At 38.2% G+C, this 20,786-nt stretch overlaps 2 protein-coding genes across 3 annotated transcripts; one reads left to right on the top strand and one right to left on the bottom strand.

Moving 5' to 3' along the window:
• Positions 1–13,049: 13,049 nt before the first annotated feature.
• Positions 13,050–13,646, bottom strand: LOC115954352. The gene is made up of 2 exons (XM_031072265.1): positions 13,421–13,646; positions 13,050–13,309 (listed from the first exon to the last, which is right to left on the bottom strand). Exons 1-2 carry the CDS (start codon positions 13,644–13,646, stop codon positions 13,050–13,052), a joined length of 486 nt encoding a protein of 161 aa, XP_030928125.1.
• Positions 13,647–17,530: 3,884 nt separating this feature from the next.
• LOC115990566 (ethylene-responsive transcription factor ERF119-like) lies at positions 17,531–20,060 on the top strand. Of its 2 annotated transcripts, XM_031114389.1 has the most exons (3): positions 17,531–17,648; positions 18,052–18,283; positions 18,408–20,060. In XM_031114389.1, the coding sequence occupies exon 3, from the start codon at positions 18,661–18,663 to the stop codon at positions 19,717–19,719; it is 1,059 nt and encodes a 352-aa protein (XP_030970249.1). In that variant the 5' UTR covers positions 17,531–17,648; positions 18,052–18,283; positions 18,408–18,660; the 3' UTR covers positions 19,720–20,060. The 2 variants fall into 2 exon arrangements, with proteins under 2 accessions (XP_030970249.1, XP_030970247.1); XM_031114387.1 differs by lacking the exon at positions 17,531–17,648 and having other exon boundaries at positions 17,688–18,283.
• The last annotated feature ends 726 nt before the right edge of the window (positions 20,061–20,786 follow it).

The following is a 20,786-nucleotide window of genomic DNA, read 5'->3' as shown; positions in this document are numbered from 1 at the left end:
ACTCATTGGTTCTCTTTAAACCTATAAGCTATCTCTACCATCTCAAAGGAAGAGTAAATCTCTTGCACTCAAGACAATCAATGAGAGATTGGAAGCTCAACACTCCTCGGATGAGGATAAATTTGAAAAGGATGTGGTGTATCTTGCTAAGAACTTTTGTAAGTTCTTAAAATTCAAGAGAGATGGGAAGTCTTTTAAGGAGGATTCAAAATATTCCTTTCCATCTCAAATGGTCACGTGCTTTGAGTGGAAAGGGCATAGGCATGTGAAGAAAGAATGCCCCACATATTTAAAAGCAAAGGGTAAAGTTTTTGCAACTACCCTTAGTGACTCGGATGGTTCCAATTTAGATTCGGAAGAAAATTGTGATAGAGAAGAAAAGTTCTCCGCATTTATGGCCATTGCACCTATGGACTCATTGGAAGATTTGAGCCTTCTAGTGGAAGAACTCGGTGAGCACACCGAAGTAGAGTCTATGGGAATTGGGGAAGAATCCGATGATGAAGATGAAGGAGCAAAGGGATTGCAAGAATCCTATAATTCTCTTCTTGAGAAGACCGGAGAGTATGCTAGAGTGGCTAAGGCAATCATCAGAAAAATGAAGAAAGCTAAACAAGACTACAAGAGCATACTCATGAGGTACAAAGAAACAAAGTGTGAAGTTAAGGCACTGAATGAAGAACTAACCGAAGCCTACTCCAAGATCAAGTTTCTTGAGATTGAAGTGATTCAAGCGAATGCCAAAGTGGAGCAAGTTGCCACCAAGAAGCTCGACGAAGTGCTTGCTCATCAAAAACCTTTCTCTAACAAAAGCTTAGGATATACCAGAGAAAGTAGGTCAAGTGCCAATATGTCCAAAGATATGAAGTTTGTTAAGGCTAAGAAACCAATGGTAGCAACTCCAAGTGTTGAGAATGTGAAGGTGGAGAAGAAGCCAAATGGAACTGTTCAAAAGGTTTTGACAAAACCTTAAAACCCATTTGTGGGCAAACCTAAGGCTAAAGGGAAGTCTCTTTTGAAGTCTCAAAGGGGTCCTCAAGTTCAACATTTTTGCCCCCATTGTGGAATCTGAGGACACACAAGACCTAACTACTATAAACTTCATGCATTGAAGAAAGCGAATTCTCAAAGGCTAAGAGGACAAGGAAAGGGGAATTGGAACACCAAGCAATCAAAATGGTGAGAAGCTGATTTCAGTTTTGGTGATGTGATGAAGATAATAGATACCACCACTTCTTGTTTGGCAAGCTTCAACCAAAGGTTTGAGAATCACAGCTTGAGTACCTAATCCTCTAGGGATATCACCCCAAATGCACGTGCTGTGTGGGTGAAGAAAAGTACACATGCATAAGCATTAGACCATGTCCATGCATTAATTCTTTCTATATGTTGTGACTTAGGTTGGTTGTTTGCTTATGTTCTCATTTTAGCATGTTTCATTTCAAGTTTGTTTTGTACTTCTTTTTGTTTTTCGGACCGTGTGCCTTACCGATCCATTCAACGACCAATTCGTAAAGGATGAGGGAGCACAAATCTTTTATAGCATTCGATCGTAGACCAAGCCCATTGGTATTGGAGCGAATTATGAAATCCCTCATAATCTCCCCCTCACAATGCGGCTCCAACAACTTGAACCTATGACCGAGCTCTGATACCAATTGAATGCTCGAAAATGTGTTAAAACACAAGAGTTGTTTAGACCCCCTAATTAAAAATTACGGTTTGATAGATTTTACTTTAACTTATACTAAGTGCGGAATAGAGTAAATGCGAGTGGATAAACAAACAAACTACTCTAAGCCATATTCAATATAACATGAATGTTCAAATAGTGTGTAAAACACCTTGAATGTTTAGACCCCTAAATTACAAATTACTAATTCAAGCTTATTATCAAACAAAGTATGTGCGGAATATGAACACAAGCTTAACACAGAATTGATAAAACAATCTAAACTAAATAAAATCCCAACCACAGCAGAAATTAAATGGCAAAGATTAAAGGAAGAGAAACGCAAACACAAAGACAACACAGCGATGTGTTATCGAAGAGGAAACCAAAGTTCTCGGCATAAAACCTCTTCGCCGCCCTCTAAGCTGTCAATAATCCACTAGAGAATGAAGTTGGGATACATGAACAGTAGAAGACCCTCCAAGCCTAATCTACCCAGTGTACCTAAGCCCTCCAAGCTTTTTACTCCAACGAGGTTACGCCGAACCTTTGTCTTCTCTAGCTTACCGGATTTCACTATAGCCCATAGCATCAACCAATATTAATTGGTCCCTTCCTAACTGCTTCCCAAGCACCAATATCAATTATGGCTTTGATTATGTTCTTCTTAGGACTTTGTGCTTATTTTTGAACTAACTTGACACTAATCAAGTTTGTGTTCTTGTTTTGTGTTTGTGCACTTATTACTTTGTTCTTTGTGTCTGTTTTTGCAGATGTATCGTCGTTCCTCTCACAGTAAAGAACTTGTGATTGACCTTACGTCATCACCTGTTTCAAAAAGGACCCAGCATTCATCTGGAGTCTTCAACAACGAGAGATTCAAGACTCCCCTGAACTCTCAGACATTCTCCAGCATTTTTAAGGATGCCCCCATTGTAGTGGAACGTATTGTCCGGTTTGATACCCTAGGATCCACCTTTATCCCTAGGATCTTTGCAGATAAAGATTGGGCTAATCTGTTCGGCAACTTCGAGAATCCGATTGATGAATTAGTTAAGAGTTTTACTTGAATGCTAGATTCAGCAGAGTTGAATTGAAGTTCTAGGTAAGAGGAAAGAAGTTTATCATCACTCTAAATTACCTTGCAAAGGTCTTTCGAATCAATCGACCGAATGTGGAAATTTCTCCATATGATGACAGACTTCCTCCAGTGACAGATATTTTGCAAATCATGGAGTTGATCATGAGGTTTCAGCCAAAGGAACATCCATTGGGACTGCAAAGTTTGAACCTGAATTAAAGACACTCACATTGATTATGTTCTCCAATCTCTACCCACTGTCTAACACGGGGTTCATCAATCTTGGAAGAGCACAATTCTTATGTGATTTCATCACAGGAGTTTTGATTGATATTTGTGCTCACATTTTCCAAACAATGGGGAAAACAGCAGCACAAACAGCAGCATGGACATGCCTTCCTTTCTGTAGTCTCATCATGAAAATCGTGGTACTTAAAGGTGTTCATCCGCCAAGAGATGGAACGATCCTAGTTTGCCAATGCCCAATATGTTGTCTTTTCAAATGAGCAAAAGTCACTCTTCTGTTGAATGAGAAAAGCAAAATCTATCCAAAACACCAAAGAGTGAATCTATTCCACATATCACTCATTCTGGTCATGGCTCAGCTGCTCACACTGCCCTTGGACATACTGAGACTGCATCTCCTCACATTCCTAAGCCGCAGACTACTAGCACTCAGCCAAGACAATCCAGCTCTCATGCTGACAAATTGACTGTTTTGGTTAAAGGTTTGCATGAGCGTATTTTAGGATTTGCAAATGTTATCTACTCCACCAACAGCCAAGTTCAAGTGCATCTCACAACCATTGAGACTCAGTTAGATGTGATTCAACGCAAACTAGAGGAAAGCCTTTAGCTATTCATGTCAAAAAGGGGGAGAGCAACTCACTGTATAGATTGGATGATAGCATATAGTAAGAAGGAGAGCATCATAAGAAGGGAAGTGTGCATATTGAAAAGGGGATTTTTGTGAGATCAAAAGGAGAAAGTTGACACATACACACATACTTTTGGATAGTCTAACCATTGTGTGGCTAGTCTAGTTTACAGCTTATTAGTTTTGAAGGGCTAGTCGTGTTTATAGTTCATTTCATGTTTACTTTTATAGTTTTTAGAACTCTTGGTTATTTACATTGCTTTCTTTTAAAGCTTTAAGTACTTTGGTTTAAAACTTTTAGTTTATATTTGGTACTTTCTTTTACATCCTTGCTTTGTAGCATTTTTTTTTGAGTACTTTTAGATTTTGTTGCATTATCTTGAGTACTACACACTTGTGCCCTTGTTGGATCTTGTATCGTTGATGCAAATACATCTTGTATTTCACATTGGTTGTGTGTTGGACATGCAATTGATTTTTGCATTGCGTGTCCGGATGATCATTTACTAGCTAAATATTCATTGTAGTCACTCTTTAATGACTGACCTAGTTTGATCAAGATATGCTTAACCATTTATATAGTGTTTATTATCTTGATCGCATTTTACTTGCTCATATACGTACCATGTATTCAACTTGTCATAAGATTAATGAAAGTTTTGTTTGTGTGCGAGTGTTTCAATTTACAAGTATATACAAGTAAGTGCTTCACAACTTCTAGATTAGGTGTGAGTGAGTTTTACCACTGTTCCCAAACTCAAGTTTAAGTCTAGAGTCTATTTTAGGGGTTTTGTCATAGAATAGACAAAATGGGAGATTGTAAAGTTATGATTTACAACTATTTTGTATTGGCTTTAATTTCGTGCCAAATTTGATTGTCATTATGTTCAATCTTTTGTAACCTGTATTTTATGTGGGATTTTTATTGTAAGGGTTGTGTATGACAGAGAGTGTGAAGACTCAAGGCAATTGAAGAACAAAGAAGTTTTCGCGGGTAGCTCCCGCAAAGTGAAGCATGTGCTCAGCACATGACTGGAATGCGAATAGTCATGACAAATGGTGACAACTGGTTTTCACGAATGTCTCGCAAGTAAGGCCTTCCCATGAGATACCTGTGAAATATTCTATTTTGCCAATTTGTCATATCTAATACACCCTGTCCCTACTTGCATTATATATACCCACATTACCCACATATGTTGAGTGCTTTTAGAGAGAAAATCCTAGCCACTACCCTTGAGAGTGAGAGATTGTTATACCCACAATTCTCTACACAATCCATTGTAGTTTTCCTCAACTCCTACCTCTCCATTTCCAAATCTTTGAGAGGTTGATAGCCCAAACACTTACCACACCCATCCTGAGTATAAAGTGAGGTTTTGGTGCTGCTAGGAAGCAGTGGAAGAAGCCATTTTTTTGGTGGATGCAATCGAGCTGAATTGTGTGATCTGGAGAGCTAGAGAAGACAAGGCTTGGCGAAGTCAGTTGGTATCAAGAGCTTGGAGGGCTCGAGTACTTGGGGTAGACTAGACTTGGAGGGCCTTTTGTTATTCGTGTACTCCAACTTATTCTCTTGTGGATCTATTACCGCTTGGAGGGCGGCGAAGAGATTTTTCACCGAGTTCTTCGGTTTCCTCTTCGAAAACACATCAGCGTGTTATCTTGTGTTTGCATTCTTCTTCCCTACTCTTTTAGCTTTCATTTTACTGCTGTGATTTGATGAATATGGCTTAGAGTAGTTATATTGTTTAACTACTCGCATTTACTCTATTCCGCAGTTAGTTTAAGTTCGAGTAAAATCAACTTAGTCGTAATTTTTAATTTGGGGGTCTAAACAGCTCTTGTGTTTTCACACATTTTCAAGCTTTCAAAAGCATTGAGGCAGACATGGCCTATAACGATTTCTACAAGAAGGCCTCGATCATCATGGAAAGGGTTGTCAATATGCAGACCCTTGAAGACACCTTCATTCGAAAGTGTTTAAGGAGAGAACTTGGACAAAGTTGCTAAACCTAAGTGGAAATGTTTTCAGCGAAATCATAAGGGAATTCTTTACTAATGCCCTTGTGGAAGGAAAGCGCATCAATTCTTTATCACAAGGGACTCAATCTAAGAGGTATTGGAAGTTTGTCCACCATCTCAACAAATTTCTATCCAATACGAAGAAAGATTGGATTCTTTTAAGCCAATGGTAGAAATCCTCGATGGCACTCTAAAAAAGAAGTCATTGAACACAATTCCCTTCACTCTAAAGATGAGGACTTTGGCCTATATCATGCTCTCCAACCTCTACCCAATGACAACTTTGACCATATTGTCTGGACCAAGAACTATTTTTCTGTATGATCTCTTCACACATAAGGAGATCGCCATATGCGGTCACACATACTACCTTTTGACCAAAAGCATCACCAAGAGGAACTCGAGAACAATCTTACCATTCCCAAGTCTACTTATAGCTCTCATAGCAAAAACAAGGCTGAAGATTCCAAGCGGTCTTACCATCATGCAAAGGGACTATCCGATTGGTGCTCAAACGATGACCCAAAACAAAGCCCACATCACCGGACCAAAAACTAACATTTCTTAAATCCCAACGGGACAATGTTGAGGAAGAAGGTGGAGAAACAGAGGAAGAAATTGATAGGTACACATCAGCCCCAGAGGGCTCTACACAACCATCCTCCCAAGCACAGGCACGGGGACCCGATCATCTTGATTGTCTCATTGCAAGAGTTAAGTAGATGATAGAGTAGCAACGACAGCAACAAGAGGGCTCTAAATCAGAATCTGAAGCGTTCTAACCTCTTTGGCCATTTCGGTAAAAAAGGGGGAGTAGTTTGAGAGCTGCTTAGTTTAAGGGAGGGCAAAGCACAGTACTTCATAGACATTGGGTTATTTTGGTGGTGTCTTATTAGTTTACTTTTGGTTTTAGTAGTCCACTTTCTTTTACCTTTATAGTTTTTATAACTCATGGATATTTACATTGCTTTCTTTTAAAGCTTTAAAGTACTCTAGTTTAAAACTTCAGTTTATATTTAGTACTTTGTTTATGTATACTTGCTTTGCAGCGTTTTTAAGTACTTTTAGATTATGTTGCATTATCTTTAGTACTACATAGTTGTGCCCTTGTTGGATCTTGCATCCTTGATGCAAATACTTTAGTGTTTTGCATTGGTTATATGTTGGACATGCAATTAATTCTTGCATTGCTCTTAATTGCATTGTGTGTCCGGATGATCATTTACTAGCTAAATGTTCATTGTAGCTATTCTTTAATGACTGTTCATGTTTGATCAAAATATGCTTCATAGTTTATATCTTGTTAATTACCTTGATCGCATTTTACTTGCTCCTATACGTACCTTGTATTCAACTTGTCATAAGCTTAATAAAAGTTTTGTTTGTGTGCGAGTGTTTCAGGATACAGGTGTATACGTGCAAGTGCTTTGCAGCTTCTAGATTAGGTGGGAGTGAGTTTTGCCATTGTTCCCAAACTCACATTTAAGTCTAGAGTCTGTTTTAAGGGTTTTGTCACAGAATAGTCAAAGGGGGAGATTGTAAAGTTATTATTTACAACTATTTTGTGTTGGCTTTAATTCCGTGCCAAATTTGATTGTGTTTTTGTTCAATCATATGTACCCTGTATTTTATGTGGGATTTTATTGTATAGGTTGTGTGTGAGAGAGAGCGTGAAGACTCAAGAGCCTATTAAAGACAAAGTGGATTTCACATGAAGTTTCATGAGAAGCCTTCCTACGAAGTGAGCCATGTGCAAAGCACATGACTGGAATACGAAGAGTCATGATAAATGGTTTTTGTGAGTATTTTGCAAGTAAGGTCTTCCTGCGAAATACCCGCGAAACATTCTATTTTGCTATTTTGGTGTATCAGCTACACCATGTCTTCCCCCGTACTATATATACCCACATTACCCACATATTGGAATGAGTGCTTTTTAGAGAGAAAACCCTAGATATTACCCTTGAGAGTTAGAGATTGCTATACCCACAATCATCTACACAATCCTTTGTGGTTTTCCTCAACTCCTACCTCTCCATATTTAAATCCTTGAGAGGTTGATAGCCCAAAAACGTACCACACCCATTCTGAGTGTAAAGTTAGGTTTTGGTGCTACTGGGAAGCATTAGAAGAAGCCAATCATTTGGCGGATGCAATCGGGCTGAATTGTGTGATCCAAAGAGCTAGAGAAGACAAGGCTTCGTCAAGTCAGTTGGTATCAGAAGCTTGGAGGGCTCAAGTACATGGGGTAGACTAGGTTTGGAGGGTCTTTTGTTATTCGTATACTCTAACTTATTTTCTAGTGAATCGATTTACGTAATGCGAACAAAGTCAGTAAACTTACTTTTTTTGACAACTTCGATATTTTTTTGGACGTGACTAGAGGGCTTTGGTCTGAGGAAATGAAGAAAAAGGGATTGAGGAGAAATAAGCTTGTCAAAATCGATAACAGTTTCGAGATATCCTCTAACCCTCTCCAAACAATTGTGGTATCACTTCTTCAGATGAGAATGAACAGAATCTACAAAGAAGGAAAAAGAAGCAATAGTATCACACCAAAAAAAAAATCATACACATTTGAGACGAATGAATAAAAGGACGTATTAGACATAGGAGTACCCCAACTATAAAGCAATTTGGGAGCGTCATCTAGGTTTTCGCTTGGAATGGTTTCACAACCAACACCAAAGACAAAGAAAAAGCTAGTTTTCCAATTGCGAAAAGAAGATGGAGAATCAAGAGCCAACCTTGAACTCCTAGCCCAAGGTTTAAGTTCCCAATAGCCCGGAGTCTTGGATCGTCTCAGACAATAAAGATACAAAAATTCATCTATCCTAATGGCATCCTCGTCATTGGCGGACATCCATATGACCATATAGGAAACTACTATCCTCCACGAATTAGGTACAAATTGGGTAGGAACAAGTTGTAAATGAAGGAAAAGCTCTTTGATAAACGGGTGAATAGGTAAACAAAGGCCACTAACAAAGTTAGCCTCATAAAAGTACACTTCGTTAGAGTAGGAATGGCAAGCCCTATCATCATTATCAGGAATCCTAATCCTAAGAGAAGGGGAAAGTTGGAACCTATCCCTAATTCTCTTTTCGTTCTTCTCCTTAAGAGCACAACATATACTCCAAGCCTTATGCGGAGTAGATGGAAAAGTAACCTCAAGGGTTCCACAATCCTCAAACAAAGACAAGCCTGTTTCGAGTTCACCAGACCCAACCTCCTCCTCTCCAAACATTGTCAGAGTTTAGGCAATTCCTACTGAGCGATGAACTAAAGGAAAGAGAAATAGTAAAATGAACCTATAAGGGCAATCTCTCCCTACGAAAAGCCCAACTTTAGGACGTTTTCTACCTATAGACTCAAGCAAACTGCAAAAACAAGCAAAGAAAGAGGGATAATCTAATCTAACCAAGGAAAATCTACCATGAAAAGATGAAAACAAAGGAAAAGGGAGAGCCCAAAGAAAGAACTTACCTGAAAATGGAGGAAATGACAAGGAAGAAGGAGAGAGATCTAGAGAAACAAAATGCCCACAAGAAGAAAATGAAGCAATAAGGGAGAAAAATATGGAATAAATGGAAGATCATGCATGGGAAACTGAGAAAAACTGACACGACGAGGCCATCCTAACCATACACGTGTTGCTGGGCAGACAAAACATCAACTCGCAATAAATGCACTGCACAAGGAACACGAAGTGATGAATCACTTTATTCCTATCTTGTCTCAAAGACAAAGACAGGAATAAGGGGGCAGCTAATGAGTCCAGAAAATATATCAAAACCTACATATTACATTGACGAAGCAAATATACATTACTCATTCATGGCAAGTATTTACACCATAAAGAGTAATGGATGGAGCAACGATAACAAAGAAGTAATGCACATCAAAATGTCGGTTTGTAATGCATTAGCCGTTGCAAATAAATATAGAGATCCGTTGCCAATTAAAGTAGAGATGAGAATAAAGTGAAAGGAGAACAAAGCAAAGAGGTACACACAATTATCATCCCAAAAGCCACTCTCAAGTCGAATTCTCTCACCACACACTTCAAGTGAATTCTTTTCTGACTTAGTCATCAGACACCACACCGGTGTATTCCTTTGTTTTTTATCTTGAGCCTTATTGTAGGTTTTTATTAGAGACAAATCTATCCCCGTCATCCATTTACATTAATGAGGAACTTAATTGCTGATTTTTCGCTTCATCATTGGTCATAGATGTGGTTATGCCAAATAGAAATTTTACAATTATAAAAAAATTGAGTAGAAACGTTACCTATTTAACACTTATATAGCTTTTATAAAATATTTAACAAAGAAAAGTTTATCTTATAAAATATTGTGAAGTCAACCAAAAATCATTTTTTTTTTCATGGGAAAAAAAAAATCAAATGTTTTTGGTTCTTTATAAATTAGAGATTGTATCTTATTTATTTATTTTTATTTTTTAAGAAATGGTGCTAGTTGTGCTGCTCTAAGTATGGTAGTGATAGAGATTGAATATAGACGTGTAGTTTGTTTTAGGATGGCTTTCACTTAGATGATTGAGGTTTTGATTCTCACCAAAAAAAAAAAAAAAAAAAATGATTGAAGTACATTGTGTAACTATGGTGGAACATCCTCCATATACACTAAATAGCCACTAACATGTCTAGCAGGTCTATCTAGGTTATGTGCTATAGTATTGCCTTGTCTGTCAGTGGGGGAGAAACTTATGTTACAAAAGGCATCTATAGTTGATCTTGCTGCAGAAATCATATGACCAAAAGTTGCAAGTGACTCCTCCTCATTCTTCAAGTCTTTAATAACCACTTCTGATGATTGATGAAAAGCCTAGCTCAGCAACAAAGGATATTGCTCGGACTGCTGCCAGTGCTTCAACATCATCGGTGGAAGGAGGAAGTGAGATATTCTCAGACAAAGAGTCTAGCACCTGACCTTGGCGATTTCACCACGCCCAACCCCGCTCTATTATTTTCTCTAAATACTACCCTATCAAAATTTGCCTTGTGGTTTGTCTCCAGTGGAGGTTGCCATCTAACTTGCTGACCCCCTGCTCTCGGTAATTGAGTTTGCCGCTTCGGAATCACATGCAAAAAATCATGTAGCAATTAGGTAGCAAAAGGGAAAATTTGAGTGTATGGGAAGTCTTTCTGGTTGACCCTAACTTGGATTCTGCGATACCAAATCGTCTAAGCGAGTGTGGCAAATTTCTCCAGATCCTTCCTTTCGACAATGATGTATTTAACTAATTTATGGAGTGTTGGACACTCTCATAGCGCATGAAGAATTGTTTCAGGAGAAGCATGGCAGTGATCACAAGTGCTATCTATCAGAACTTTCCTATGGACCAGATTTGTCTTTGCTAGGATTCCAATCCTACAAGTTCTCCACATGAAATTCTTGACTTTGTTAGGAATTATGGCTCCCTAAATATTCTTCTAGAGGTCCTGATGAAGGCTTGTATTGTTTGAATTTGTGTCTAGGATGGAATTTTCTCTAACAAGAAAATTATAGCCTGATTTGACAGAGTAACTACCCGAAGAGACAAAAGGCCAAATTAATTTATCCTCAATCCGATTCTAGCTCAAAGGAATACTCAGTATCAGCTTTTCTTAGGGAGTGAACAAACATTTGATTAACTCGGGCTTCCACTTATGAGAAACCGGGTTGATGAGGTCCACCACTCTAGCTTCTTGAAATCCTGCCACAACTAGTGATTGCACAGTAAGATGATTCAGAGAAGGTAACCAGGTGTCATTCCACATGCTAATATTATCACCGTAGCCAACTTTCCATCTTGCTCCTCTCTTCAAAACTTCTCTTCCTTTCAGTATGCTTTGCCAAGCATAAAACCCCTTTGATGACCGAGGGCCCTCCATGACTGAACAGTTTGGGAAAAATTTAGCCTTGAAGATACGATAAAATAGAGATTGTTTGTTGTGTAGGAGATGCCATGCCTGTTTTGCTGAGACTTTCAATCTCAGAGCATAGACCTACCAGAATTTTGAAGCAACTCATGGTATAGGTGGGGATTGCTTGTTCCAACGCTTTAATTAGCACCTCCCTTCCAGCTTGTGAGAGTAGCTTTTCTTCCTAGCCTTGTAATTTTCTCCACACCTTTTCCTTGATGAAGTTGAAATTGGCATTCTCTCTCTTTCCCACAAAAGATGGTAACCCCAAATACCTCTCATATTGCTTGATTTCAGGAACTCCTAAGGCATGCTTTATGTGGTTTCTCATATCCTCTGAGGTGGACTTGCTGAAGAAGATGGTAGTTTTGGTCTTATTAATATATTGATCGGAACATCTACCATAGATCTCCAGTATGTCAAGGACTTTTTGGCACTCCTACACTATTGCCTTGCAAAACAGAAGACTATCATCTACAAAAAGAAGGTGGGTTAGTTTAGGGTTATTTCTGCAAAGTCTATAGCCTTGGATTTCTCCCGAGAGTGAGCCTTGACTTATGAAACCATGTAGTTCTTCTGTGCATAGTAAAAATAGAAAGGCGAGAGTGGATCTCCTTGGCAAATGCCCCTTGTTGGATGGATCATGCCTTTAGGTTCCCCATTCACCAAAATAGAATATGAGACTGTAGCAACACACAGCATAAGTAGATTTACCCATTGCTCATTAAACCCCAACTTCCTCATTACCATCTCCAAATATGACCATTCCACCCTATCATAGGCTTTGCTCATCTCCAATTTAATTGCCATATAATTATCTCTCCCATTATATTTCTGCATGCTATGTAGTGACTCAAAAGCTACCAAAATATTATCAGAAATCAGTCTACTCTTTGTGAAAGCACTTTGATGTTCCGAGATAATTTTTCGTAAAACTTTTTTTACTCTATTTACTAAAACCTTCGAAAAGATTTTGTAGTGGACATTACATAGGCTAATGGGTTTGTATTCTGAAACATTTTTTTGGACTTTTTGTTTTAGGGATAAGGGTGATGAAGGTGTGATTGAGGTGGGGGGGAAGGGTAGTAGGGTTTAGGAAATTGAGAACATGCTGAGTGACATCATCTCTAATTAAATTCCAGTAATTCTGAAAAAATAGAGGGGGCATACCATCAGGACCTAGGGCTTTTAGCAAGGCCATTTGCTTAATTGCTTCCTTTACTTCCCATTCCATAAATTGAGCTGAAAGCCAAGTGTTCATATCTTTTAAAATTATGCTCTGGATAGAGTTAATAGTCTCATTTTGTTAGGGAGGATGTATGGAAGTGAAGAGATCTCTGTAATAACCCACCAATGTAGCCGTCACCTCTTCCATATTCGAACACCACTGCCCTTATAAGTTTCTAATGTTTGCAATGGAGTTTTTCCGATATCTTTGGGTAGCTCTTCTATGAAAGTACTTCAAATTCTAATCTCTAGTCTTTGCCCATAAAACTTTTGATCTTTGTAACCACATGCGTGACTCCTTATCAAAGAGATCATTTATTTTGGCTTTACGAGACCTAACATGGGCATTGTCCCTAGACTGCATAGCTTCCTTTTCAGCTTCAACAAGTAATCTCCTCTTCAGGTTCAATTCAGATCTAACATTCCCAAAGTCAACTTTACTCCAATGCTTCAATTCTTTCCCACACTTCTCTATCTTCTGAACTATTCTTGTGTTTGGATCTAGACAATCTTGAGATGATTAAACAGCTTTAACCACTTTTGTGCATCCCTTGTCAGACAACCACATCTCTTAAAAATGGAATGGTTTGGCAATTCAGGGGAGTTCCAAACTTTTTGGCATGATCCATAAAGGGTTGTAATTAGAAGAGATTGCAGATAAGTGGTGAACTCTCGAATCCACAAATCTAAGCATCCATTCATTGTTGGCTAGAGCTTTATCTAATCTCTTCCAGATTGAATGACCATCAGTGAAGTGTTTTTGCCACGTAAATTGTGAACCCACAAATCCAAGATCAATAAAACCACATTTATCCATAACTTCTCTAAATAGCTGCATTTGTGCCTAACTTCTATTGCTTCCACCCATTTTTTTCTAAGCACTTCCGTAGCTCATTAAAGTCCCCCACACACACCCATGGAAGATTAAAACGGTTATTGAGTTGCCGTAATAAATTCCATGATTCAAATCTTTTGTGCATGATGGGTTTTCCATAAAATCCTGTTAGTCGCCAAACATCCTCCTTACCCTTGTTGACAATTGCATCAATGCAGTTTTTTGAGCTGGTATCAATTTGTAGATCCATAGAATTCCTCTAGTATAGTACCAATCCTCCACATTATTCCTATCAACGAACAACATATTGGAAAAATCAAAATCTCTTTTTATTTTCTTTAGCCTTGCTTCATTCGCCCATGTTTCGGCTAAAAACATGATGGAGGGATCTTTTGCTCGGATAAACTCTCCAAGCTCTTTCTTTGTATGCAGGTTCCTAAGCCCACGACAGTTCCAAAATAAGCAACTCATTATGATTGGTGGGGCTGTCTAGCAGCCTCCACCATTTGATAATTGATTTTGCCATCCTCCTTCAAAACTTGTAACTTCTTACTAGGTAAATCGGGTTTGACATCCTCACTGCAAATCCTAAAGCATTTGCCATTGCATGATAGGACATGCATGGTTTGGTCTTCTGAATTCACTAGACGACTAATCCTTTTCCACGTTCTCAGGTTTGGTTGTCCACTTGCCTTCTCCCTACTGGTTCCTTTGGATAACTCATGCATTGGCTCATCCTCAGTAGAGAAGTTTGAATGTACTTGTCTATCCTCACCTAAGAAATCTCCGAAAGTTGAGTCTTGATAGTAATCATCAGATGCCATGATTTTCTTGACAGCTAATGCATCATCATCTTTATCATATCTCTTTATCTCAGAATCTATCTCTTGAATTTGAAATTCAAAAGAATCGTCGTGAAACCTGGTTGCTGGATACTCGGGTTGCTAAAGAGTCAAAGTTTGGAATAACTTCAAACCGAGTAGATTGCGAGATAACTTCCTTAAGAATCGGAGCTTCCAAATTTGAAAATCCTTGGTGGGAAACTTGGTTGGTAGTTTCTGTAACTTCCAAGGATGGTAGGGCTGCGCCGGAGCTTGGAGATACGTTGTTCATTGGTTTCCCCGCTAGTATTTCTTCCTCAAACACGTTCCCAAAACCTTCAATTGCCATGAAAGTTTTCTTACCTGAGGTGGACAGTGAAGCTCTAAGCCAAGCTCCGTACTCCTGCTAGTCCACTGCTAGTGACCCTTTACTTGCTATCCAAATGCTACACTCCTTATCATCATGAGTTACCATACCACACCAGTAGTAGAAGTTTGGCATTTTTTCGTATTTGAACGACACCCACCCTTCGCTATCACCGTTAGGTAAAACTTTCGAACCATGACACAGAGGTTTCGAGTCATCTATCTTTACTCTCACTACTAAGAAGTCACCCCCTATCATGTTCCCCTTATGCTCCGAATAAGAAATACATCCCATTGATTTGCCCGCCTCGATAACTGTTTTCCAATTTAACCTGTTCACTAGGAGACCATGTAGTTGTATCCAAAACTTGATATTCGAAAATTTCAAATTTCGGAATGGTCATGAACCATCATACTTCTGTAAGAGAACTAAGTGCTTGTCAAAAGTCCATGGTTCCATGGCTAAAACATGTTCGGCATCACTCTTTACTTTGAAAACAAAAAGGATCATGTAACTGCCCACAACTCGGATGTGGAATCCATTCTGTGCTTTCCATAGAGGTTTGAAGGTTCGACCAATGGTCTCGACATTCAAAACTCTACGGGTACCTTGTTGTAAGAATGAACTCAGTAGCTGCTGCATCCGAATTGCTTTCAAGATTGACTCTAGACCCTTTGTCCTTAGTGAGTGATAGGTGATTCCAGTTTCTTAAAACTTCATCAATGTTAGAAGAGTCATACAACCAGATGAGAAGAAGAAGAAAAAGCCTATAAACTAGAGCTGTTTCCCCACCCCCGAATGGAAAAGAGAAACCATGAGCCCTATTAGTAACACTATTACTAGAGGGATAAGATATCACTCCTAGACGATGATAAGGGATTCTATTGCTTAGTCTCCATGGGGTACCCATAGTGATGTGAAAAGAGAAACTTAATTGAGACTTTTATCAACTTAGTGTGCGTTTGGGTTAGGATTAAAAATTAAAATTATTTCACTATTCAGCTTATTTTTATTACTATTTATAGGTCTCACTACAATTTTTGGTACTATTCATGAGCTCCATTGTACTATTTCAACTAACTTTTACTTTTATCTATAATACTTTCAACAATAATTTTTCAGTTTCAACAAAATAAGCGGTATTCAAACACACCCTTAGGGTACGTTTGGTACACTGAATGTAGATTACATTAGGAATAGTAATCTTTATTACTGGGAATAGAAGACATTGTAATGGAATAACTATTACTATTCATAAGTTTGGTTGTTACATATGGAAAGCTTGTAAAAGATGATGTATAAGAAAACTTTATATTTTTGAAAATATATTAATTTTAAAAAGGAATAGCTATTACATTTATTTTAAAAAGGAATAGCTATTCTTCAATTTAAAGAATAGTCATTCCAATGTAATAACTAATCCATGTAATAAAAATACAACCAAATAATCGAATTGCTATTAGACATGAATAACTATTCTATTATAGGATTTGTTACAACATTACAAACGTACCCTTAATGTTAGTAACTTAGATGATTGAGGTTTGGTTTAGAGACTTGGTCGGGAATGTATTTGTTTAATCTTTATTTAGCTGGCCCTATGACAATATATTTGACCTCTAACTTTTTTTTTTCTTTCTTCCATTAATTTTTTCTTTAATTGTTTATTTACGTGGTGCCTTTGCGTGCTTTCAAAAAAGAAATAGTAGGAATCTACAGAATAAAGTCCAAAGAATTCTTGTCATGGTATATTAAGAAGCAAAAAGAATCCTACGATAAAAAAAAAAAAAAAAAATCATGTTAAAAAAGGAATTGAACTAATTGCGAATCTTCACAAGAAAAAGAAAAAAGAGATTTCTAAATTCATATGGTTAATAATATTATTTTCCTTTTCTATTTTTTATCGGTACTTGAATTTAATTTAATTTAATTTTTAGAAATAAGCCAAAAAAAATATATGAGCAAAATATTATTTTTAGGGAGCGAGATATATACGGTGTGGATACTTTCTTTAGTGAGACTGAGAGGTAGACTTGGGGAGCAAGGCTATTTTTCCTCAGTGGCAGAGTATCGTAAATAACACCAATTTTAGGTCTAAAATTAACGTAAAGAATCGCAATTAACGTCAGAAAGAGCTGCTGAATCGTACGTTGCCGAATCGCGGCGCTGTGTTTCCCAAAAAAGCTCACCACGCTCCTTCAAAAGCGCGTGTCCAACCAACGAATGAGTCTTCTATACAAACGCAAATAGAATTATAGAATCATAACCACCACCGTTGGATCCGGAAAGCTTGAGGCACGCGCACAAAGAGAACGTTAGTCTAGGATTCCTCCTGATGACTATAACAAACGTCTCTGACCCCTTACCATGTATGTTTTTTTTTTTTTTTTTTTTAAGCCCCTTACCATGTATGTTATGTATGATAAATGATATGATGTGCCAGATATAACATAGGAAATGGGCCATTTTTTTTTATTCTTTTATTATGAACTAGACAATGGGTCATGTTCCATGACTGTGCATGCATCTTTATAGATAGTCATGCCAGCTCATCAACAATAAATTTAATACCAAAAATAAATAATTTCCTATTAATTTTTTACTAACCTCCTTTAATCTCTCTTTTTGATGCTAAGTTTTGACCGCTTGGGAAAAGGTGAAATAGGTTTAAAGAGTGTGTGTGAAACAAAACCCAGCACAGAGAGAGAGAGAGAGAGAGAGAGAGAGAGAAAAGAGAGATAGCGACGTGCACATAGGCACATTAAGAGAGAGAGAGAGAGCTAGTTCAGTGAGAGAAAGACAAGACCGGCAAAGAAGGTAGACATGCTATACTATGAATCAAAATTTTTTTTTTTGTTTTGTTTATTGTTGCTGTCTGTGATTTTCGATAAATAATAGTATTTGATTTATTTATTTTCTCTGACGATGTTTCTATAGAGATTTGCGTCTGTGTTGAATTGTAAAATAGTCATAGGTCTTTCATACTCTCTCTCTCTGGGTCTAGTCGGTCTATATCACTGTTTCTGCAAAATCGATAATAACTCAAATCGATCTTTTTTGTCAGTATTTAGAGAGAAAAAAATCGTGACCATAGATTCCTAATCCTCTCTGAATCTCTTTTTTGGGGTATCGTTTCTTTGCTGTGATATCTATATCTATTGGTATCTGATACAAATTTTTCTCTTTTTGGTTCTTTTTTGGGCTATTCTCTCTTTGTTAGAACGAAGAGAGGTTGGGTTCGGTGTTGCGAGGAGGAAAAGTGCAAGGCGCGGAGGTTGTGGTAGCGGATTTATGTCGGCTGAGTTTGATTTGGTTTCGATTGGGGCTCTGTTGCAGCTCTGGATTTTCACTATTGCTACCTTCGAATCTGTGTGTTGTTTTACTCTCTGCTGTTTAAGGCAGAGGTTGAATCTTGTGCTCTCGTCTGTTTCGATGCGTTTGAGGCTAAAAAGGTTTGTGGGTTTTAGCTATTTATTGTCAAAGCTTAAATCTTTGTTAAACCCTGGTTTGATTTCTGGGTTTTTGGTTACGAATCTGACATGGGTTTTTCTTTTTATTTTAATTTGGTGTTTGCAGGACTTGTTCTGGAGTAGAGTGTTTTGCGCCTTTTCATATAAAAAGATTTTCTTTTCTTTTCTTGTTCCTGAGAGGGGGTCTCACTTGATACCATTAGTGTGATTCTGAGATTTTTGAGAGAGAAGAGAGCCTTTTATTTATTTTTATTTTTTGAGTTTTGTCTGCTATTTTTTTTTTTAAATTTATTTTCTTCAAAAACTTTCTGGGTATTTTGAGGGGTTTTGGAGAGATTTTGTTCAGAAAGAAAAATAAAATGCCAGAGCCTCGGAAACAACCTGCGAAGTCTAAGAAATCCACAGCAACAATTCCCTCTGGAGAATCATCGATTACGAAGATGAGGAAAGTCCGTGTGATCTGTTCAGATCCTTATGCTACTGACTCATCTTCAAGCGAGGATGAGTGTGAGAATAGGAGGGCTAAGAAATGCAAAAAATTCATCCGTGAAATTAATCTCCCCCTTGTTTTGCAACAACAATCGAAGCCTTCTTCTCTTGAGTCAGAGAGCTCTTGTCAGGACAGTAACAACAACAATGGTACCAAAACCCCCAATATTGTTGAAGCCAGACAGAAGAAAAGGGTTTTGGCTAAAACCCCATCTAGAAGACCCTCTTCTTCGAAGTATAGAGGGGTTAGGCAAAGGAAATGGGGGAAATGGGCTGCTGAGATTCGAGACCCATTCAAAGGAGCTAGGATTTGGTTGGGGACTTACAATACTCCAGAGGAGGCTTCTGAAGCTTATGAGCGAAAGAGATTCGAGTTTGAAGCTGCTATGGCCATGTCTAGTGCGACTCCTGCTGTTACGGCTTATGCTTCCTCTGAAAAGAGCAATAATGCGTCGGCGTCTTCGGCTGTGGTATCTCCATCACAGAATAACCAGCAACCTGTGTCTTCTGAGGATTCTGAGGGTGTGTTGTCGCATACATCTCCAGCTTCTGTCCTCGAATTGGAGACCTCTGCGTCCAACACCAAAGGGAATGCAACTGACTTGATCACTGATGAGTGTGTTGAGGTCACTAATGCCGAGATTAGTTTGGCGGAGCTTCAGATACCTGACGATTTGGGTCTAATGGACGAGACATTTGCTGATGTTCCATTTGAGCAAGAGCTCAATTTTGAGCCTGAGTCTGAGTTTGATCCTCTCTGCTTTGATAATATTGGGCAGTTTTTCGATGGTTACAGCGGCTTGGAGGACATTGAGATTTGTGGGTTTGACAATGATGGCCCTAGCGAGCTTCCGGACTGGGATTTTGCTGATATTGGCAACGACATTGCTTCTTGGATGGACGAACCCCTCAATATACCCTGCCAATAAGTTTTGCAGCTTAGGATCAATTAGTTATTGTTATTATTATAAGTTTTATTTATAGTCTTAAGAAGGTTGAACTTGAAATTCTTAGGAACCACAATATGTTCCCGAGAGAGTGGTTTTGTGAGTTTAATTTATTTATTTAGGAGTAATGTTACAAAGAGATGGAGAGGGATGAGCCATGATTGTAGTGAGAGATTTACCTTGGGTTTTCCTGTGCTATAAGAGCCGTCCCAAGGCCTTCTCAGAGAGTGTTTCTCAAAGTTTTGCTCATTTCCTCGCATCTCTTTTTATTATATTTATCAGGTATGAAATGATATGGATTTTCTGTGATTTGCAACTTGAAATGTGTTTGCTCTTTCGTTTTGCTTGCTAGGCTCTTTATTTGTGGCTTGTACTATAATCTTTGGGCAGGTTGAGAATGCATTTTTTTTTTATTTTTTTATGTTTAATACTTATTGTTATGTTCATGGTGACTGAATCTCGTCAGTTGAATGAGCACAAACATGGTGCTATATTCTCTTTGAGGGTCTTTTTAGTGGGATCCTTTCAGAAAGTGAGTCCATGGAAATTCATTCCCCCCCCAACCAGGCCACCACCCAAAAAAAAAAAAAAAAAGTTGGTTGAGATTGAAAATTACATGGTCCTAAATCTCGATTCCCAGGTTGATTTTTGTTCTTTTCTTTAGCCTGCTTACTCTGTGTGTGATAGAAAAGAAAAAAAGAAAGAAAAAAAATTCTATAGTGAAGTAGTAGAGGGACTGATGCAATCACTCTTGTATGCCTGAGTGAGGCTTTCCAAAGATGCACACAAGGTTGTACGAGAAAGTGGGGCCAAAGTTGGATTTCTCTTACCAAGCACAGCATATCTTCAACTAGAGGCAGAAAAAGTTGTTATCTCTGGTCTGGAGTCCTTTTTCTGCTAGCTGTATCGCAATTGCTCTGAAATCTCTATCCACAATTTACTCTCCAGTCTTCACTTCACACACTCTCTCGCTTGCCAATCTAATAGGGAGACTTCAATGCATGTGTGCGTTTCACACGTTTTAAATGGAGCTCCTACAGTGCAATGCA

Source organism: Quercus lobata, chromosome 1, assembly GCF_001633185.2.
Source record: "Quercus lobata isolate SW786 chromosome 1, ValleyOak3.0 Primary Assembly, whole genome shotgun sequence".
Taxonomy (NCBI): Eukaryota; Viridiplantae; Streptophyta; class Magnoliopsida; order Fagales; family Fagaceae; genus Quercus; species Quercus lobata.
The sequence above is the reverse complement of the archived record's forward strand: the minus strand, read 5'-3'. Positions and strand labels throughout refer to the sequence as shown.

Bases quoted from the DNA above. Each gene is read 5' to 3' on its own strand.
- LOC115954352 (XM_031072265.1), bottom strand. From the start codon at position 13,646: ATGCAGCTATTTAGAGAAGTTATGGATAAATGTGGTTTTATTGATCTT. The intron at 13,310-13,420 runs GTTTGGAACTCC...AAGATTGTCTAG, and splicing joins TTTATGGATCATGCCAAAAA to ATCCAAACACAAGAATAGTT.
- LOC115990566 (XM_031114389.1), top strand. From the start codon at position 18,661: ATGCCAGAGCCTCGGAAACAACCTGCGAAGTCTAAGAAATCCACAGCA.